The 19,200-nt window shown below is 48.0% G+C and overlaps 1 protein-coding gene across 1 annotated transcript in view; it reads right to left on the bottom strand.

Annotated features, from left to right (window-relative positions):
• KCTD3 (potassium channel tetramerization domain containing 3) overlaps window positions 1-19,200 on the bottom strand; it is a 134,578-nt gene that overhangs the window by 54,602 nt on the left and 60,776 nt on the right. The window contains exons 5-7 of the mRNA XM_063919098.1: window positions 15,569-15,627; window positions 8,871-8,951; window positions 918-1,055 (exon numbers count right to left, since the gene is read on the bottom strand). Of these exons, the coding sequence (XP_063775168.1) occupies window positions 918-1,055; window positions 8,871-8,951; window positions 15,569-15,627 (278 nt within the window). The remainder of the gene's footprint in view (window positions 1-917; window positions 1,056-8,870; window positions 8,952-15,568; window positions 15,628-19,200) is intronic.

Raw genomic sequence — 19,200 nt, 5'->3', positions numbered from 1 at the left:
TCGGGGGGTGAGGCACAGCACGCCCCGCACGGCACCAGACAGTAGCATGCATATATAATACAGCACGCAATATTAAAGTGGCAAAGTGCAGTGTTTAATAACATTCTAAACTCTCCATTACACTACAAGTGCTATAGTTCCACATTATCACACTGGATACATAGGGCCACATTATTAAGACTGGGGAATAGATAACAGCAAAGCACGTACTGTAACCCAATAGCACTTTTACTCGTACACTGTACTAGAATAAAGCGCTGTAATCTACAGCAGCCAATCAGACTCTACAATCTTTTATTGCATGTTGTATGTGCGCCAGACTTCATAAGTGCTCCGCCACCTGCTAAAGTATGTATAATAATCCCGGGATACAAGAAACCATCAAGAAACTGAGCTGAAAGAATTATTACCAGTTATTTATATAGTGTACACATATTCCGCAGCGCTGTACAGAGAATACTTCAGTCATTCACATCAGCCCCGGCCCTAGTGAAGCTTACAATCTTAGGCCCAGATTTATCAAGCCTTTGAGAGTGATAAATAGCGCTTTATCACCGTGATATTTATCACTCTCCAAGGCTTGATAAATGGGGGCTTATATTCCCTACCACATGTACATGTAGACACTTACACACTAGGGTACATTTTGTTGGGAGCCAATTAACTTACCAGTATATTTTTGGACCCATGACCTCAGTGCTGTGAGGCAGTAATGCTAACCACTACTCCATCCGTGCTGCCCATAAGAATTAATCCCTGAGCTACGGCAATATCACTTTGTAAAACACAGGCACATAACCTGCATCTGCATTAGGGGCAAGGTCACGTATGTAGCAGATGAACTACCCCCAGCTTCTAGTTTATCAGTCAGCGCCGTTACCTTACGTATTTATTATTACAGATATCACCGTCCTTACCAAGTTTCACCATTCCTTCTACGGCAGTGAGCGTGGGCTGCAGGTCAATGCTCTGGGCCGCTCCCTCGCACGGTCTCTGGGTGACTTTACTCTCAGCAGAGGCGGACATCTCACAAGTCAACCTACGGCTGGGGATAGCTGGGGACAGACAGGAGATTGCTGAACCTCTCACTATATTATATATACTGTATATACACACTAGCAACACAACTTTATAATCACCAATAATAATAATAAAGGAAAGACACATTCACACAATTAAGTGACTTATGTTATTACTAAATGCAGACAATAGAGGGTGACAAATGACGTACTATAGTGGATCGGATCTCCAAAATAAACGCATGTTCCAAAATGACACTGAACTGCCAGGAAAATATAAAACTGTTTTACAATCCACTTAATAGAATGGGCAGTTTTTGTCCATTAAACTCATTATTATAAATCATATTAATAATCTGGCAGTCGCTGAAATAATAACCCTGTGAGGGACCAAATAAATTAGTAATGTCTTAGCTCACTATAATTTCCTCTGTTATTGGGCTAAGAGAGTCCTGTGCACTAGGAGACCAAACATACGATCCAGCCGTAGAGGCACAGGTACAGTACGGAGGCAGAGCCACCACCAAGGCACAGGAACAGTACGGAGGCACAGTCACCACCCAGGTACAGTACGGAGGCACAGCCACCACCAAGGCACAGGTACAGTACGGAGGCACAGCCACCACCAAGGCACAGGTATAGTACAGAGGCACAGCCAACACCAAGGCACTGGTATAGTACGGAGGCACAGCCACCACCAAGGCACAGGTATAGTACGGAGGCACAGCCACCACCAAGGCACAGGTATAGTACGGAGGCACAGCCACCACCAAGTCACAGGTACAGTATGGAGGCACAGTCACCATCAAGGTGCAGAACACATTCACAACTGGGCAATCAAATGAAAAACATAAATATATATATATATAGGGAGAGGAAAAGAAAGCAGGAATAATCCCCGAACCAAGAGAACTCATCACAACAGACCAAACAACCAACAACCAAAACAGAATGAGCCCCTAAACATGAACCACTGGGAGGGCGTCTAGTGTCTCCCATGTGATCGGAAAAAGATTTCACTGGCAAGTACAAAAACTGGACTTTAATACCTACCGGTAAATCCCTTTCTCGTAGTCCATAAGGGATACTAGGGTTCACTTAATACGATGGGGTATAGAAGGGGTCCAAAAGAGCCGGTGCACTTTAAATTTCTTCAACTGCGTGTGCTGGCTCCTCCCCTCTATGCCCCTCCCACAGGCAGTTATAAGTAAAATAGTGCCCGAAGGAGAAAGGACATATATGAGAGAAGGAACATAACAACGAGTGGTGAGATTCATATACCAGCACACCACTAACATATAACAACCAGCAACGGCTGGATCAAAACAGCAACCGCTGAACAGGTAACGTTTTGGAAAAGAACAAACCTGCAGAAAAGTCAACGCACAGAGGCGGGCGCCCAGTATCCCTTATGGACTACAAGAAAAGGATTTACCAGTAGGCATTCAAATCTCGTTTTCTCTAGCATCCATAATGGATACTGGGGTTCACTTAATACAATAGGGACATAACAAAGCTTCCAGAACGTGCGGGAATGTGCAGAGACGCCTGCAGTACCGCCTGCCCAAACTGGGTATCCTCTTTGGCCAGGGTATCAATCTTGTAGAACCTCGAGAAGGTGTCCTTTCCCAACCAGGTAGCAGCCCGGCATAGTTGCAACACCGAGACTCCTGGGCAGCCGCCCAGGAAGACCCCACCGATCTTGTAGAGTGGGCCTTCAGAGGGGTGGTCTTCAGTATGCCGGCTCTTGGGATCCCGGCGCACACTATACCGGCGCCGGAATCCCGACAGTCGGCATACCGACAGATATTCTCCCTCGTGGGGGTCCACGACCCCTCTGGAGGGAGAATAAAATAGCGTGGCGCATGTAGCGCGCCACCGTGCCCACAGCGTGGCAAGCGCAGCGAGCCCGCAAGGGGCTCATTTGCGCTCGCCACACTGTCGGTTTGCCGGTGGTCGGGCTCCTGGCGCCGGTATGCTGGTCGCCGGGAGCCCGACCGCCGGCATACCATACTACACCCCTTCAGAGACTGTGGAACAGGCAAGGCTGCCGACACATAGGCCTGTTGGATAGTCAGCCTAAGCCAACGAGCAATGGACTGCTTAGAAGCAGGGCAACCCTTTTTCTGCGCATCATAGAGCACAAACAGGGAATCCATCTTCCTAACCCGAGCCGTGCTCCTCATAGAGATCTTCAAGGCTTGCACAGCATCCAACGACTCTGGAGTAGCAGATGTACCAGAACTTGACGGGACTACAATCGGTTGATTCAAGTGGAATGCAGAGACAACCTTCGGCAGGAACTGCTGTCTAGTCCCGAGCTCAGCTCTGTCTTCGTAAAAGACCAAGTGGGGACTTTTACACAATAAGGCCCCCAATTCTGAGAGACGCTAGCAGAAGCCAGGGCCAGTAACATCACAGTCTTCCACGTGTGGTACTTGTCTACTACCGTCATCAAAGGTTCAAAATAGGAGGACTGTAGAAATTCCAACACCACATTCAAGTCCCAGGGTGCCGTGGGCGGCACAAATAGAGGTTGTATGTGGAGAACTCCCTGCAAGAAGGTCTGGACTTCTGGCAACACTGTCAACTTCTTTGGAAGAAAGTTGAGAGAACTGAAATCTGGACTTTAAGGGAACCCACACGTAAGCCCTTATCCACACCAGCCTGCAGGAAACGTAAGAAACGTCCTAAGTGGAACTCTGCAGGTGGATATGTGCGTTCCTCGCACCAGGAGACATATCTCCTCCAGATATGATGATAGTGTTTTGACGTTACAGGTTTTCTGGCCTGAACCATGGTTGTAATAACCTTCTTGGGAAAGACTTTGCGAGCTAGGATGTTCCGCTCAATCGCCATGCAATCAAACAAAGTCGCCGTAAGTCTGGGTAGACGAACGGTCCTTGTTGCAGAAGTTCTTTTCTCAGTGGCAGAGGCCAAGGGTCTGACAGGGACATGTCCGGAAGATCTGCGTACTACGCTCTCCGAGACCAATCCAGGGCAATCAAAATTGCCTGGACTCCCTAATTTCTGATTCGTTTGAGCACCCTCGGGAGCAACGGAATCGGAGGAAACAGGTAGACTAACTGATAAGGCCAAGGAGACGTCAGCGCGTCTATTGCCCTTACTTGAGGGTCCCTGGTTCTTGAGCAATACCAGGGAAGCTTCTTGTTGAGTCGAGAAGCCATCAAGTCTATCTGTGGGCAGCCCCACAAGTCGATGATCTGTTGAAACACCTGTAGGTGGAGACTAAGGAAGTCCGCTTCCCAGTTGTTCACCCCCGGAAAGAAGATGGCGGACATTGCTGTTGCGTTTCTTTCTGCCCAGAGGAGTATTTATGACACCTCTCGCATGCAGACTCTGCTTTTTGTCCCTCCTTGTCGATGTAAGCCACTGTTGTGGCGTTGTCAGACTGAACTTTGATCGCCCGATCCCTGAGCAGAGGAGAGGCCTGAAGCAGAGCATTGTAGATCACCCGCAGTTCTAGAATGTTTATCATAAGAAGGGCTTCGTGGGTTGACCATCTGCCCTGGAACTGAGCCCCTTGGATGACAGCTTCCCATGCCCTCAGACTCGCATCTGTCGTGAGGAGGATCCAATTCTGAATCCCGAAACTTCGACCTTCCAGTAGGTTGGAGGACTGCAACCACCACAGGAAGGAAATCCGGGCCTGAGGTGAAAGCCGTATTATCCGGTGCATCTGAAGATGTGATCTGGACCACTTGCTCAGGAGATCCAATTGAAACATTCTGGCATGAGGCTACCATCTTCCCCAACAATCTTGTGCAAAGATGGATGGATATTCGCGGAGGCCGAAGTACCATTCAGACCATCTCCTGAAGTGTTCTCGCTTTGTCCTCTGGGAGGAACACTTTCTGGGCCACCGTATCCAGCAACATTCCCAGGAACAGGAGCCGCTGAGTTGGCTCCAGGTGGGAATTCTGTAAATTGAGGATCCACCCATGGTGTGACAGAAGTTGGATAGTGCGGTCAATATGGAGCAATAAAAGCTACCTGGATCTTGCTTTTATCAAGAGATCATATAGATAAGGGACAACATTGACCCCCTGGACCCAGAATTGGAACATCATCTCCGCCATCACCTTTGTGAAGACCCTCAGAGCTGTGGACAGCCCGAAGAGTAGCACCTGGAACTGGTAGTGATCGTTCAGCAGGACAAACCGCAGGTAAGCTTGGTGAGACGGCCAAATTGGGATATGGAGATAAGCGTCCTTTATATGCAGAGAGACCATGAACTCCCGTTCTTCCAGGCCCGCAATCACTGCCCTCAGGGATTCCATCTTTAACTTGAAAACCTTGAGGTAAGGGTTCAAGGATTTTAGATTCAGAATGGGCCTTACCGAACCGTACGGTTTCGGTACCACAAACAGGTTGGAGTAGTAACCCTTTCCTTGTTGTAGCAGTGGTACTGGAACAATGACCTGAGACTGGACCAACTTTTGGATGGCCTGTTGCAGCGTAACCCGTATATCCTCCAAAACTGGTACGCCTGATTTGAAAAATCGTTGGGGAGGAGTGCTGTCCTTGTAGCCCAGGAAAATTAGGTCCTTTACCCAGGTATCCTGGCAGGAGCCTTCCCAGATGCAGTTGAAGTGACGCAGACGAGCTCCCACCTTGAGATCCCCTTGGGGTGGGGAGGCACCGTCATGCTGAGGCTTTTGTGGAAGCTGAACTAGTACTTGGTTCCTGGGAAACAGCAGCAGCTGGTTTTCTAGCCTAACCTCTGGTGCCTCGTACCGCATTGGAGGCACCCCTGGCTCTTGATCTGAATCCGGTGGTCTGAAAGGACTGGGTAGATGGCCCAGGGTAGGAACGCCTAGCCGGCGGGGTCCCAGAGGGGAGATACGTGGATTTCCCTGCAGTAACCTCAGAAATCCAAGTATCTAACTCAACCCTGAAGAGCCACTCCCCTGAGAAAGGGAGAGACTCCACACTGAGCTTGGAATCCGCGTCCGCAATCCACTGACACAGCCACAAAGCTCTGCGCGCCGACACTGCCATGGTAGTAGTTCTAGCATTAATATTGCCTATCTCCTTGAGAAAGTCAATCAGCACGCATGCAGTGTCTGGAATGTGTTTAATGAGGGTCACCGAAGTGACCAGGGGCATATTCCTCGTAAGGCCCTCTTGAATTTGAGTCACCCAGGTATAGATGGCATGAGACATCCAGCAACCCACTATCAGAGGTCTTTGTGATATGCCAGCCGCTGTGTAAATAGACTTTAGTGTAGTTTCTATTTTTCTATGCCCAGGGTCCTTGAGCTGAAAGTACCCAGGGGCCGGTAACACCCCCTTCTTAGGGAGGCGGTAGACCGAGACATCTACGGCTGGGGGTTCTTCCCAATGTTTCCTACCCTCTGGTGTAAATGGGAAAGAGCGTAAAAACCTCCTTGTAACCTGATATCTTATCAGGATTTTTCCAGACTTGTTTAAAAACCTCATCTAGTTCCGCAGAATCAGGGAAGGTGATGCTGAGCTTTTTCTGCACTAGGAAAAACGACTGCGGTGCAGCAGCCTCTTCCAAAGAGATTTTTAATACATCCCTGATAGCAAGAATGAGGGGCTCAATACCCTGTGTGGAAGTGGAATCTTCTATATCAGGTTCCAATTCCTCCCCCTCCTCCTGAATATCCTCATCAGATTCTGAGAGTAGAGCAGGCAGCCCACGTTTAAGTGGCCCTGAACTAGGGAGGGGAGGTTGTCTTTCATCAGCCTTAGCAGCCAGGTCTGCAACAGCCTGTCGCAGTTGTTGTTTTGTCTGTTTATTAACATTGAGCTGAGATGACATGTCTGCCATCATAGTCTTTATGGCACCGAGCCAGGATGGCCCCTGACCCTCCCCCCCCAGTCTCCACACTAACTTGGGAAGACTGACTGCATTGGTCACACGATAGGAAACCAGTGGTAGAAGGGGAGAATATGGTGTGACAAACCTTGCATACTGCGTGTTTGACCATAATTACAGTAACAACACTCACACACACAGAGCAGTACAATAACAAGCCTGCCCTTACTGTGTGTGAGATGGAGAGCCGGAGTGAGAGGAGGACAGCACACCCCAGCCTGTCAGACTCAGGAAATCTGCAGGCTGAATATATTTATATCACAGTAAAAACCGGATTACTTGTCCTTTTCAGGACACTAGATTGTGTACAATAGTGGATCTCTCCCTGTTCGATACCCCTGTACCAGTTTCCTGTGTATTCCGGAGAGACTGGAGGAGCTGTGTGCCCTTGCTGCTGCTGCTGTAGACAGAGGAAGGCGCCAAAATGCCGCTGGTTCCGCTCTGAGTAAGCTTCGCCCCCTGTAATGGCGCCGGAGCTACAGTACATAGATTCTTTATACTGGCAGTCTCATAATACTGTGCAAACATCACAATGGCTGTCAGTATGCACTACAGCTGACAGTGTACACAGGGGGGCTATAGCGGGTCCTCCCCCGTGGAGGTTCCCGTAAGCCGCCCCTGCGTCGTGCCGCACCACGAACCGGGGGACCCCCCTAGCGAGGCCCCCGGTTTGTACTCACCATTCTTCTCACCTTCAGGCTATGTTAGGGGTGTGCGGCGTGCTGCGATTGCGACAGCCAAGACACAGTGCCCTGCGGAACAAACAACCTCTAAGGACGGTGGTCCTGCAGTGGGGAAGCGGCTCTGACGCCTTACAGAGGCCGGTAACGGCTTCCCCCCTCCCTGGAGCTCCCAGAGTGTGCATCCTCTCCTGAGGACACAGTTTTACCTATACTGCCTGTAGGAGTAGGCATAGAGGGGAGGAGCCAGCACACTCAATTGAAGAAATTTAAAGTGCACCGGCTCCTTTGGACCCCTTCTATACCCCATCGTATTAAGTGAACCCCAGTTTCCCTTATGGATGCTAGAGAAAATACTGTTTTCTCTTTCATACACTGGGGACGTCCCAAAGCAGTCCTCGTGGGAGGGAGCAGGCTCTAGCTGCACAAAGCACCCGGTGCCTAAAGTGAACCGCTTAGGTCACATACTGTAGGTATCAAAAAAACACTGAAGATTGTCCTGAGTTCCAAGGAATTAATGGGCAGAGATGCCTCCTGACGGGATCACCCCTAAAGATCCCCAGGTACCGGGCCTTTATCAGGAATTCACTAGGTAAGGGATGATAGTTCCTTCCACCATACCCATCACCTTGGTGAAGACCTGTGGGACGGAATAGAGACCAAAGGGAAGGGCTGTGGATTGGTAGTGATTGTCCCTTATTGCGAACTCAAGAAAAGATGTGGACAGAGGTGAGGAGCGGCGTTAGACTTTCATTGTATACGATGCCGCAGACATAGAAGAATCTATCGCATTCTAGTGCAACACGTTTTATTGAAAGAAAGTACATTTCTGTGCACTAATAGAGTGTGGTGTGTATATCAGTGTAACATAGGAGTGCCTTCAATATCTCACTCTCAGTGTAATATACAAAGGTTACTAAATGTAATAAAATACAACCCGTAACCATCTATACATTCAGTAGACACAAAGTGTCACCTTTCCTGATGTTACTTGTGTTCTAGTGTATTCTACAACAGAAACTTGTGAAATTGTTTGTGATGTTGTACAAGACGTGCAGAGCAATCCCATTACAACCACGAGTTAGTTACTGGTTTGCTTGTAACTCCCCAGGATGTTGCGATGTGGTCAGTACTTGATGACCCAAGTGCACGGATCCCGGGGACAGAGACTGGCGCTAGAGACGCAGCAGGCCACGCTACTACGTACACCAATGTGCGGATTGGGCAGAGCAGAGACTCCCCGGCATCAGTCCCTATTTCAGTATCATCAGTGCTCTATATTCAAGCTGAAATACAAAGACTTACATGGAGGAGGTAAGTATCCGTGAAATAAGACGCTGCCGCAGGACGACCGTTCCAGTTCTTCACATAACAACAATCTTCTAACTGAGATAAAAATGAAAGGACAATGTATTACAATGGTGCACATCTGTCAGTGCTGAGCAAATGCCATTTCCTACCAGACGGTATATATTAGTAACTGTTCTTTCCCGGAAGACACACAAACGCTGGTGCCTTCTACATGCCGATAGGCTCATGGCTGGAGCGCTGTGAGGAACAACGGTAATTACCCCCCAGCCACCATCCGCAAATCCCCCTGATCTGTTATTCCATCCCCCTATACGTATGCCAGCCCCTCTCTGCCATACACGCAGGGGAATGGAATAAAGGATCAAATGGTGGGGGAAGGGTGGGTGTTTAATCATTAAGTCGTTGGTAAGGGTGGGTGTTTAATCATTAAGTCGTGGGTAAAGGTGGGGGTTTAATCATTAAGTCGTGGGTAAGGGTGGGGTAATCATTTAATGGTGGGATCTATTTATTTAAAAGGAAAAAAAGTGGCCATGATACAGACCGCTCAATTATCTTACCATCTGCCATCTACAATAGACACTACGTTCCTACAACTTTCCTGGTAAATTTCATATTGATGTTCCAATTCACCCCTTTGGGGTCTATTCAAACTGAGTACAATGACGGCTGTTCCGTGCTCGTAGCTGTGGGTGGATGCGATTGCAACCAAGCCAACTTAGAAACTCCTCAGTAGGTCCCTCCGTCTTCGGAAGCTTGTGACGGAACGAGCAGATCAGGGCGGAACATAGGTAACGTACAGTAAGGGCATTCACATGAAGAGCTAATAAAAGGCTGTTTATTTGCGGAAGGACAGGCGACGGTGTAAATACCCAGAGATAGTGATGACAGTTGTGAGAATCACCAGTGAACGGCCACTGGGAAACAACCCACTCACCCTGGCTGGTACCCCCTCCTCTTCCGGCCACAGGATAAGCTTTCGGCAGCGTTTTGTGAGTCTGTTGCAGATGTCACTTTTAGGATGATTTATTATATGCAACATAGAGGGGTGCGGGGGGGGGGGGGGTCTGCTGTATGACAAATGTTTAAGCATTGCAAACAATGCTGAACCGTATGTGCGTGTGTTAAATGTGAGGGACGGGATGAGCATTTCCATAAGGGTGAGAGCGCTGCTGGGATTACTAGAAAATAAAACTTACTTTAATCATATAATTAATACTCATTAGCGGTATAAATAATCAATAGACTTTTAATTGATAACATGAAAAAAGAAAAATGAAAAAGTAAAAAGGAAAAAAGAAAAATGAAAAATAGATAACAATAAATAAAGCAGTATTAATAACACCAATGTTAAAAACTAGTACTGAGATGGAATACCAGAAAAAGATATGTATTTATTTTTTATTTATTTTTTATTTTTTATTTTTTATTTCATTTATTTAATTTTATTAGCAATTCTTACCAATATATATTATTTATATTATATAAATCTATATATATTTTTGTTTATATATATTTTTATATGTATTTTTTTATATATATATAGATTTTTAATATGCGGTAACAAGAGTTATGTTGAAAATACAGAACTAAGGAATATCAGTGTAAGACATGAAACTCATTACGATTGAGGCTGGTTACTAATGGAATTATCTAAATTGCAAATAAATATGGGAAACAAACCATGAAGATGGCCACGATAAACCATACAGGGCCAACTTTATCACATGAAAGCTGAATGTAATTAACGAGATTTGAACGGCAAATTAACGGAAGTAGTCACATAAGGGCGGCACTGGCAATGCAATGCTGAGACCGCTATAAAAGTCTGATACCGATAGCTCTTAGGAGGTCTGAGGAAGCCGCCGAGTACAAAGGCGGAGAAACGCGTAACCAAAGAGCACCGGAGTGCCGCTGAGCACAATACCCACATCATCTATACACAGCACTGACGTCAGCGAAGAGAACGGGACCACGGAGCACAACGGGAAAAATCACCCTCCTCCATTGTTGTAACACGCTGGCAGGTCCAGTAGGAGTTTTACAGAGGTGAAGCACCAGTGCCGTGGGACCCAGGTAACTCTATCATAGAGACTGTGTATTAAGGATTCCTTTTTTCCAAAGGATACTTCATTCAGCTGGATCCGTACTGCTACATTGCGATATATGTGGACGATACCATATCAAATTATATAAATCTTCATGAAAAATGAAACTATGTTTCCTTTTGGCTAACAACTAATAACCATCTGAACTATTCCAAGGGACTTTGCGATTAAGCGAGGACATTGTGCAATATTAATCTAGCCTGCACAGGTTTTACAAATGTTTCAAGTCAATTAGATCAAATTATCATTGATACATATCTTTTTCTGGTATTCCATCTCAGTACTAGTTTTTAACATTGGTGTTATTAATACTGCTTTATTTATTGTTATCTATTTTTCATTTTTCTTTTTTCCTTTTTCATTTTTGTTTTTTCATGTTATCAATTAAAAGTCTATTGATTATTTATACCGCTAATGAGTATTAATTATATGATTAAAGTAAGTTTTATTTTCTAGTAATCCCAGCAGCGCTCCCACTCTGTTTTTTTGTTTCTATCATAATCACGGGGGTCGCAAAACATCCCTTATTGTGGGCAGCAGCAGCAGTATTACTATTAAAATACTTCTGAAAAGGTATTGTAAAATAGGAATTTCTCCACCGGTGAATCAGCGCAACACCTATTTTCTAATACTTTTTTATTTCCGTAAGGGGTCTGTGATATATTCCTGTTGTAAGGCGGGCACACCTGTTACCCTCGCAGGGAGAAACGCAGTTTGAGAGCAGCTGGAACGCGCCATACAGGCAGGAAACACGCCCACTTTGGGTGCATTTTTTTTAAAATGAGGCGGAAGGCCATTTATTAAGTATGAATAGTAATTATTTCCGGTAAGGAAAGGATCGGTTTGTTTATTAAGCCAACACTATTCATCTGATTTAAGGGCAGGTTGGGGAAATAGATCTATTTATTGAATGTGAATGGTATGAATTTAATGTTGGGATAGCCGGGACGCACTGCGCATGCATCCAGACGGTCACGTTGGTGGACGCACATGGAGAACCATGCAATTCCAATAGGCGTACAGGGGGAAGTTGGCTGATGTCGGGGGGAATGTCGGCGTCAGGAATCTTGTTGGAAGACGCAGTTCCACTGACGCCGGCGGTCAAATTCAGGGCTGCTCTGAATGTGCGATGGTGCAGCTGACGTCCAATCGCTGGGGCACTTCTGTACGCACAATGGCGGATTAGAACCGCAGCCAGTGGGCGTCTTAGGAGACAGCCCATCAGTAGCACCATTAGCATAATTATGTATTATATTTAAATATTTTTGGGGATTCCTGTAAACGTACTTATACAATGGGGGTCATTCCACATTGTTGTTCGCTCGTTGACGATTTTCGCAACGCAGCGAATAGGTGGAAAATGCACATGCGCATGGTATGCAGAGCGCATGCGCTTAGTAATTTTACTAAGAACTTAGTAGATTTACTCACGCGCAAACAACGTTTTTTCCGCGCTGAAGTGTTCGTAGTGTGATTGACAGGAAGTGGGTGTTTCTGGGCGGAAACTGAGCGTTTTCATGGAGTGTGCGGAAAAACGCAGGCGTGCCAAGGAAAAACGCGGGAGTGTCTGGAGAAATGGGGGAGTGGCTGGCCGAACGCAGGGCGTGTTTGTGACGTCAAACCAGGAACGAAACTGACTGAACTGATCGCTATCTGTGAGTAGGTCCTGAGCTACTCAGAAACTGCTAAGAATTATGTAGTAGCAAATCTGCTAATCTTTCGTTCGCTATTTTGCTAAGGTAAGATACACTCCCAGAGGGCGGCGGCCTAGCGTGTGCAATGCTGAAAAAATCAGCTAGCGAGCGAACAACTCGGAATGACCCCCAATATTCTGTGTTATAGTGGAGCTGTAACCACCTAACGATAACGGTATCTATGACTAAGTCACAGCACATGGTAATATTGCTGGCAGCGTGCAATACAAGAGGACTGGGGATTTAGTTTTTTAACATAAAACATTTTGCTCTAAATCCAAGGCCTGCGCTCACCTACTGAATCAATAAAAGCTGCTCCATCTGTTGCTATAAACCTATAAGCACGAGAATGGAGTTGGCTGTTCCGCTTTCTCCTATCATTATCTACAAAACCTGAACAACAGCCCGGATCATATTCCACGGCACTCAATAAGCTGCGTGAGTACTAAGGGGTTGATCCAATCAGCTGGTCACTGCGAGTCTGTGCGAGTAAGCGCTGTAATCAGCTGGTCACTGCGAGTCTGTGCGAGTTAGCGCTGTAATCAGCTGGTCACTGAGTATGCGCGAGTAAGCGCTGTAATCAGCTGGTCACTGAGTCTGCGCGAGTAAGCGCTGTAATCAGCTGGTCACTGGGAGTCTGCGCGAGTAAGCGCTGTAATCAGCTGGTCACTGGGAGTCTGTGCGAGTAAGCGCTGTAATCAGCTGGTCACTGGGAGTCTGTGCGAGTAAGCGCTGTAATCAGCTGGTCACTGGGAGTCTGTGCGAGTAAGCGCTGTAATCAGCTGGTCACTGGGAGTCTGTGCGAGTAAGCGCTGTAATCAGCTGGTCACTGGGAGTCTGTGCGAGTAAGCGCTGTAATCAGCTGGTCACTGCGAGTCTGTGCGAGTTAGCGCTGTAATCAGCTGGTCACTGAGTCTGCGCGAGTAAGCGCTGTAATCAGCTGGTCACTGAGTCTGCGCGAGTAAGCGCTGTAATCAGCTGGTCACTGGGAGTCTGCGCGAGTAAGCGCTGTAATCAGCTGGTCACTGGGAGTCTGTGCGAGTAAGCGCTGTAATCAGCTGGTCACTGGGAGTCTGTGCGAGTAAGCGCTGTAATCAGCTGGTCACTGGGAGTCTGTGCGAGTAAGCGCTGTAATCAGCTGGTCACTGGGAGTCTGTGCGAGTAAGCGCTGTAATCAGCTGGTCACTGGGAGTCTGTGCGAGTAAGCGCTGTAATCAGCTGGTCACTGGGAGTCTGTGCGAGTAAGCGCTGTAATCAGCTGGTCACTGGGAGTCTGCGCTGTAATCAGCTGGTCACTGAGTCTGTGCGAGTAAGCGCTGTAATCAGCTGGTCACTGGGAGTCTGTGCGAGTAAGCGCTGTAATCAGCTGGTCACTGGGAGTCTGTGCGAGTAAGCGCTGTAATCAGCTGGTCACTGGGAGTCTGTGCGAGTAAGCGCTGTAATCAGCTGGTCACTGGGAGTCTGTGCGAGTAAGCGCTGTAATCAGCTGGTCACTGGGAGTCTGTGCGAGTAAGCGCTGTAATCAGCTGGTCACTGAGTCTGCGCGAGTAAGCGCTGTAATCAGCTGGTCACTGAGTCTGCGCGAGTAAGCTCTGTAATCAGCTGGTCACTGGGAGTCTGTGTGAGTAAGCGCTGTAATCAGCTGGTCACTGGGAGTCTGCGCGAGTAAGCGCTGTAATCAGCTGGTCACTGAGTCTGCGCGAGTAAGCACTGTAATCAGCAGGCCACTGTGAGTCTGTGCGAGTAAGCGCTGTAATCAGCTGGCCACTGTGAGTCTGCGCGAGTAAGTGCTGTAATCAGCTGGTCACTGAGTCTGCGCGAGTAAGCGCTGTAATCAGCTGGTCACTGGGAGTCTGTGCGAGTAAGCGCTGTAATCAGCTGGTCACTGGGAGTCTGTGCGAGTAAGCGCTGTAATCAGCTGGTCACTGGGAGTCTGTGCGAGTAAGCGCTGTAATCAGCTGGTCACTGGGAGTCTGTGCGAGTAAGCGCTGTAATCAGCTGGTCACTGGGAGTCTGCGCTGTAATCAGCTGGTCACTGAGTCTGTGCGAGTAAGCGCTGTAATCAGCTGGTCACTGGGAGTCTGTGCGAGTAAGCGCTGTAATCAGCTGGTCACTGGGAGTCTGTGCGAGTAAGCGCTGTAATCAGCTGGTCACTGGGAGTCTGTGCGAGTAAGCGCTGTAATCAGCTGGTCACTGGGAGTCTGTGCGAGTAAGCGCTGTAATCAGCTGGTCACTGAGTTTGTGCGAGTAAGCGCTGTAATCAGCTGGTCACTGGGAGTCTGTGCGAGTAAGCGCTGTAATCAGCTGGTCACTGGGAGTCTGTTTGAGTAAGCGGTGCAATCAGCTGGTCACAGTCTGTGCGAGTAAGCGCTGTAATCAGCTGGTCACTGGGAGTCTGTGCGAGTAAGCGCTGTAATCAGCTGGTCACTGGGAGTCTGTGCGAGTAAGCGCTGTAATCAGCTGGCCACTGGGAGTCTGTGCGAGTAAGCGCTGTAATCAGCTGGTCACTGAGTCTGTGCGAGTAAGCGCTGTAATCAGCTGGTCACTGGGAGTCTGTTTGAGTAAGCGCTGTAATCAGCTGGTCACTGAGTCTGTGCGAGTAAGCGATGTAATCAGCTGGTCACTGTGAGTCTGTGCGAGTAAGCGCTGTAAGTGGATATTACTGATTTTAGGACATCTCTTAGTGCTAAGGAGGTGTTTCATGGCCTAAATGTAACAACGGATCTTATTAAGCACCTGGCTGCACATAGTTGTCAAGACTTTCCAAGCTGCCGCAGAGTAAACAGCCCACAACGTCCACGAATCAAATTGTTTGTAGGGTGATATGTATACACAGACATGAACAGAATGCATAAGCAGTGGTGGTGGCGATGTACAATACATATATATTTACCCAGTGGCGTAATTCCATAGAATTCTGCTTCATGGCGCAGGACATTCAGACTGACTCCCCTAAAAGATAGAAAGAATAAACAAAAATATGGATAATGGCCGGGCAACAGCAGGCATCCGCGGCTCACACGCTGGGGAATGTGGCTAGGGCACAGCAGGCATCCGTGGCTCACACGCTGGGGAATGTGGCTGGGGCACAGCAGGCAACCGTGGCTCACACGCTGGGGAACGTGGCCGGGGCACAGCAGGCATGCGCGGCTCACACGCTGGGGAATGTGGCTAGGGCACAGCAGGCATCCGTGGCACACACGCTGGGGAATGTGGCTGGGTTACAGCAGGCATCCGTGGCTCACACGCTGGGGAATGTAGTTGAGGCACAGCAGGCATCCGTGACTCACACACACTGGGGAATGTGGCTGGGGCACAGCAGGCATCCGCGGCTCACACGCTGGGGAATGTGGCTAGGGCACAGCAGGCATCCGTGGCACACACGCTGGGGAATGTGGCTGGGGCACAGCAGGCATCCGCGGCACACACGCTGGGGAATGTGGCTGGGGCACAGCAGGCATCCGCGGCACACACGCTGGGGAATGTGGCCAGGGTACAGCAGGCATCCGTGGATCACACGCTGGGGAATGTGGCCGGGGTACAGCAGGTATGTGGCTGTGGCACAGCAGGCATCCGTGGCTCACGCTCTGGGGAATGTGGCTGGGGCACAGCAGGTATCCGTGGCTCACACGCTGGGGAATGTGGCTGGGGCACAGCAGGCATCCGTGGCTCACACGCTGGGGAATGTGGCCGGGGCACAGCAGGCATCCGTGGCTCACACGCTGGGGAATGTGGCCGGGGCACAGCAGGCATTCGTGGCTAACACGCTGGGGAATGTGGCCGGGGCACAGCAGGCATCCGTGGCTCACACGCTGGGGAATGTGGCCGGGGCACAGCAGGCATTCGTGGCTAACACGCTGGGGAATGTGGCCGGGGCACAGCAGGCATCCGTGGCTCACACGCTGGGGAATGTGGCTAGGGCACAGCAGGCATCCGTGGCTCACACGCTGGGGAATGTGGCAGGGGCACAGCAGGCATCCGTGGCTCACACGCTGGGGAACGTGGCTGGGTTACAGCAGGCATCCGTGGCTCACACGCTGGGGAATGTAGTTGAGGCACAGCAGGCATCCGTGACTCACACACTGGGGAATGCGGCTAGGGCATAGCAAGCATCCGTGGCTCACACGCTGGAGAACGCCTGCTGGGGCAAAGCAGGCATCCGTGGCTCGCACTCTGGGGAACGTGGCTGGGGCACAGCAGGCATCCGTGACTCACACTGGGGAACGCGGCTGGGGAACAGCAGGCATCCGTGGCTCACACGCTGGGGAACGCGGCTGGGGCACAGCAGGCATCCGTGGCTCACACGCTGGGGAACGCGGCTGGGGCACAGCAGGCATCCGTGGCTCACACGCTGGGGAACGTGGCTGGGGCACAGCAGGCATCCGTGGCTCACGCGATGGGGAACGTGGCTGGGGCACAGCAGGCATCAGTGGCTCACACGCTGGGAAATGTGACCGGGTCACAGCAGGTTGTCTAAGCTTGGTCTAACCCAGAGTTTCCCAAACGCCACCATTACAGTCCAGGTTTTAAGGATATCCATGCTAGATGGTTAAATCAAATTGACTGAGGTACTTATTAAGTCACCTGTGTTCAAGTACAGATATCACCAAAACCTGGAGTGTAATGGCGGAAAAGCTACAGAAAAGCCTCTGACATCTGTAAATGTGTCACATATTTTATGTCCATTATTTCTATTTTACAACTAGTGTCAGTGATTTGGGAAGGGATGACAGAAAGAAATAAAATCCTAATTACCGCTGTCAGTGACACGGTGTCCTCAACGGCACATTGCAACAAATAAACACTTATCAATTCTAAACACAGATTGTAGACAAGTTTGAAGAGCTACTAATTGGCTTTTCTCAATTATTCACCTCATCACCACAATGGTGACGGCACATTGCAGAATGACGGAGACCCCAAAACAGCCACATTAGATACATGGGTAAAAGCCAGCGCTAATTTTGTGTACAAAAATTTACACTAAAAGTAATCATCAACCAGTTTATTTCAAGACTAACATTGGACTAAAATGAAAACGGAGATCCACTGACTAAATCTCGACTAAAACAAAACGACTAGGACTAAATTTAAAATCCTTGTCAAAAGTAACATTGAAAGGGTTTTACATTCTAAAAGAACAGTTATATATTCTAGATATTTGTAGAAAATAAATTGAACCTGTTGCGAAGGAAATATGATTGTGTATTGCACTTGTTTATTCTAACAAATTTAAGGCATTCATTTCTATATATGGGAGCACTACGGTAAGTCAGACTCAGTAAGTAACACGTTCTCAGCCTACTGAGCCTAGATTACTAATTATATATGGGAGCACTACGGTAAGTCAGACTCAGTATATAACACACTCTCAGCATACTGAGACTAGATTACTAATGATATATGAGAGCACTACGGTAAGTCAGACTCAGTATATAACACACTCTCAGCCTACTGAGACTAGATTACTAATGATATATGGGAGCACTACGGTCAGTCAGACTCAGTAAGTAACACGTTCTCAGCCTACTGAGCCTAGATTACTAATGATATATGGGAGCACTACGGTCAGTCAGACTCAGTATATAACACACTCTCAGCTTACTGAGACTAGACTACTAATGATATATGGGAGCACTACGGTCAGTCAGACTCAGTATGTAACACGTTCTCAGCCTACTGAGCCTACATTACTAATGATATATGGGAGCACTACGGTCAGTCAGACTCAGTATATAACACACTCTCAGCTTACCGAGACTAGACTACTAATGATATATGGGAGCACTACGGTCAGTCAGACTCAGTATGTAACACGTTCTCAGACTACTGAGCCTACATTACTAATGATATATGGGAGCACTACGGTCAGTCAGACTCAGTATGTAACACGTTCTCAGCCTACTGAGCCTAGATTACTAATGATATATGGGAGCAATACGGTCAGTCAGACTCAGTATGTAACACGTTCTCAGCCTATTGAGCCTAGATTACTAATGATATATGGGAGCACTACGGTAAGTCAGACTCCGTATGTAACACATTCTCAGCCTACTGAGCCTAGAATAGTAATGATATATGGGAGAACTACGGTAAATCAGACTCAGTATGTAACACATTCTTAACCTACCGAGCTTAGAATGCTAATGAAATATGGGAGCATTATGGTAAGTCAGACTCGGTATGTAACACATTCTCAGCCTACTGAAGCTAGATTACTAAACACTTAGTCAAAGGTATGCAAACTTCTCAGGAGAATTTTAGAGAAATGTTCTTCAGCAAAATCCATTACAGTATCATTAAACTGTTTGCATAAGTTATGACTAAAACATTGACTATAATTAGACTAAAATGAAACTTGAGATCCACTGACTAAATCTGGACTAAGTGGCGAGGCCAAGGACTGCGTCGTGAGATGTAGTTTCCTTGGCTTCGCAATGGTGTGGAAGTAAAAAATATTACATACAGAAAACATACAAACTCCACACGGATGAGTCGCTGTGCGTGCTAATATGTGCAGCGTGC

The sequence above is a fragment of the Pseudophryne corroboree genome, chromosome 4 (genome assembly GCF_028390025.1).
Source record: "Pseudophryne corroboree isolate aPseCor3 chromosome 4, aPseCor3.hap2, whole genome shotgun sequence".
Taxonomy (NCBI): Eukaryota; Metazoa; Chordata; class Amphibia; order Anura; family Myobatrachidae; genus Pseudophryne; species Pseudophryne corroboree.
Note: the sequence above shows the minus strand (reverse complement) of the source record. Positions and strands in the feature narration are given on the sequence as shown.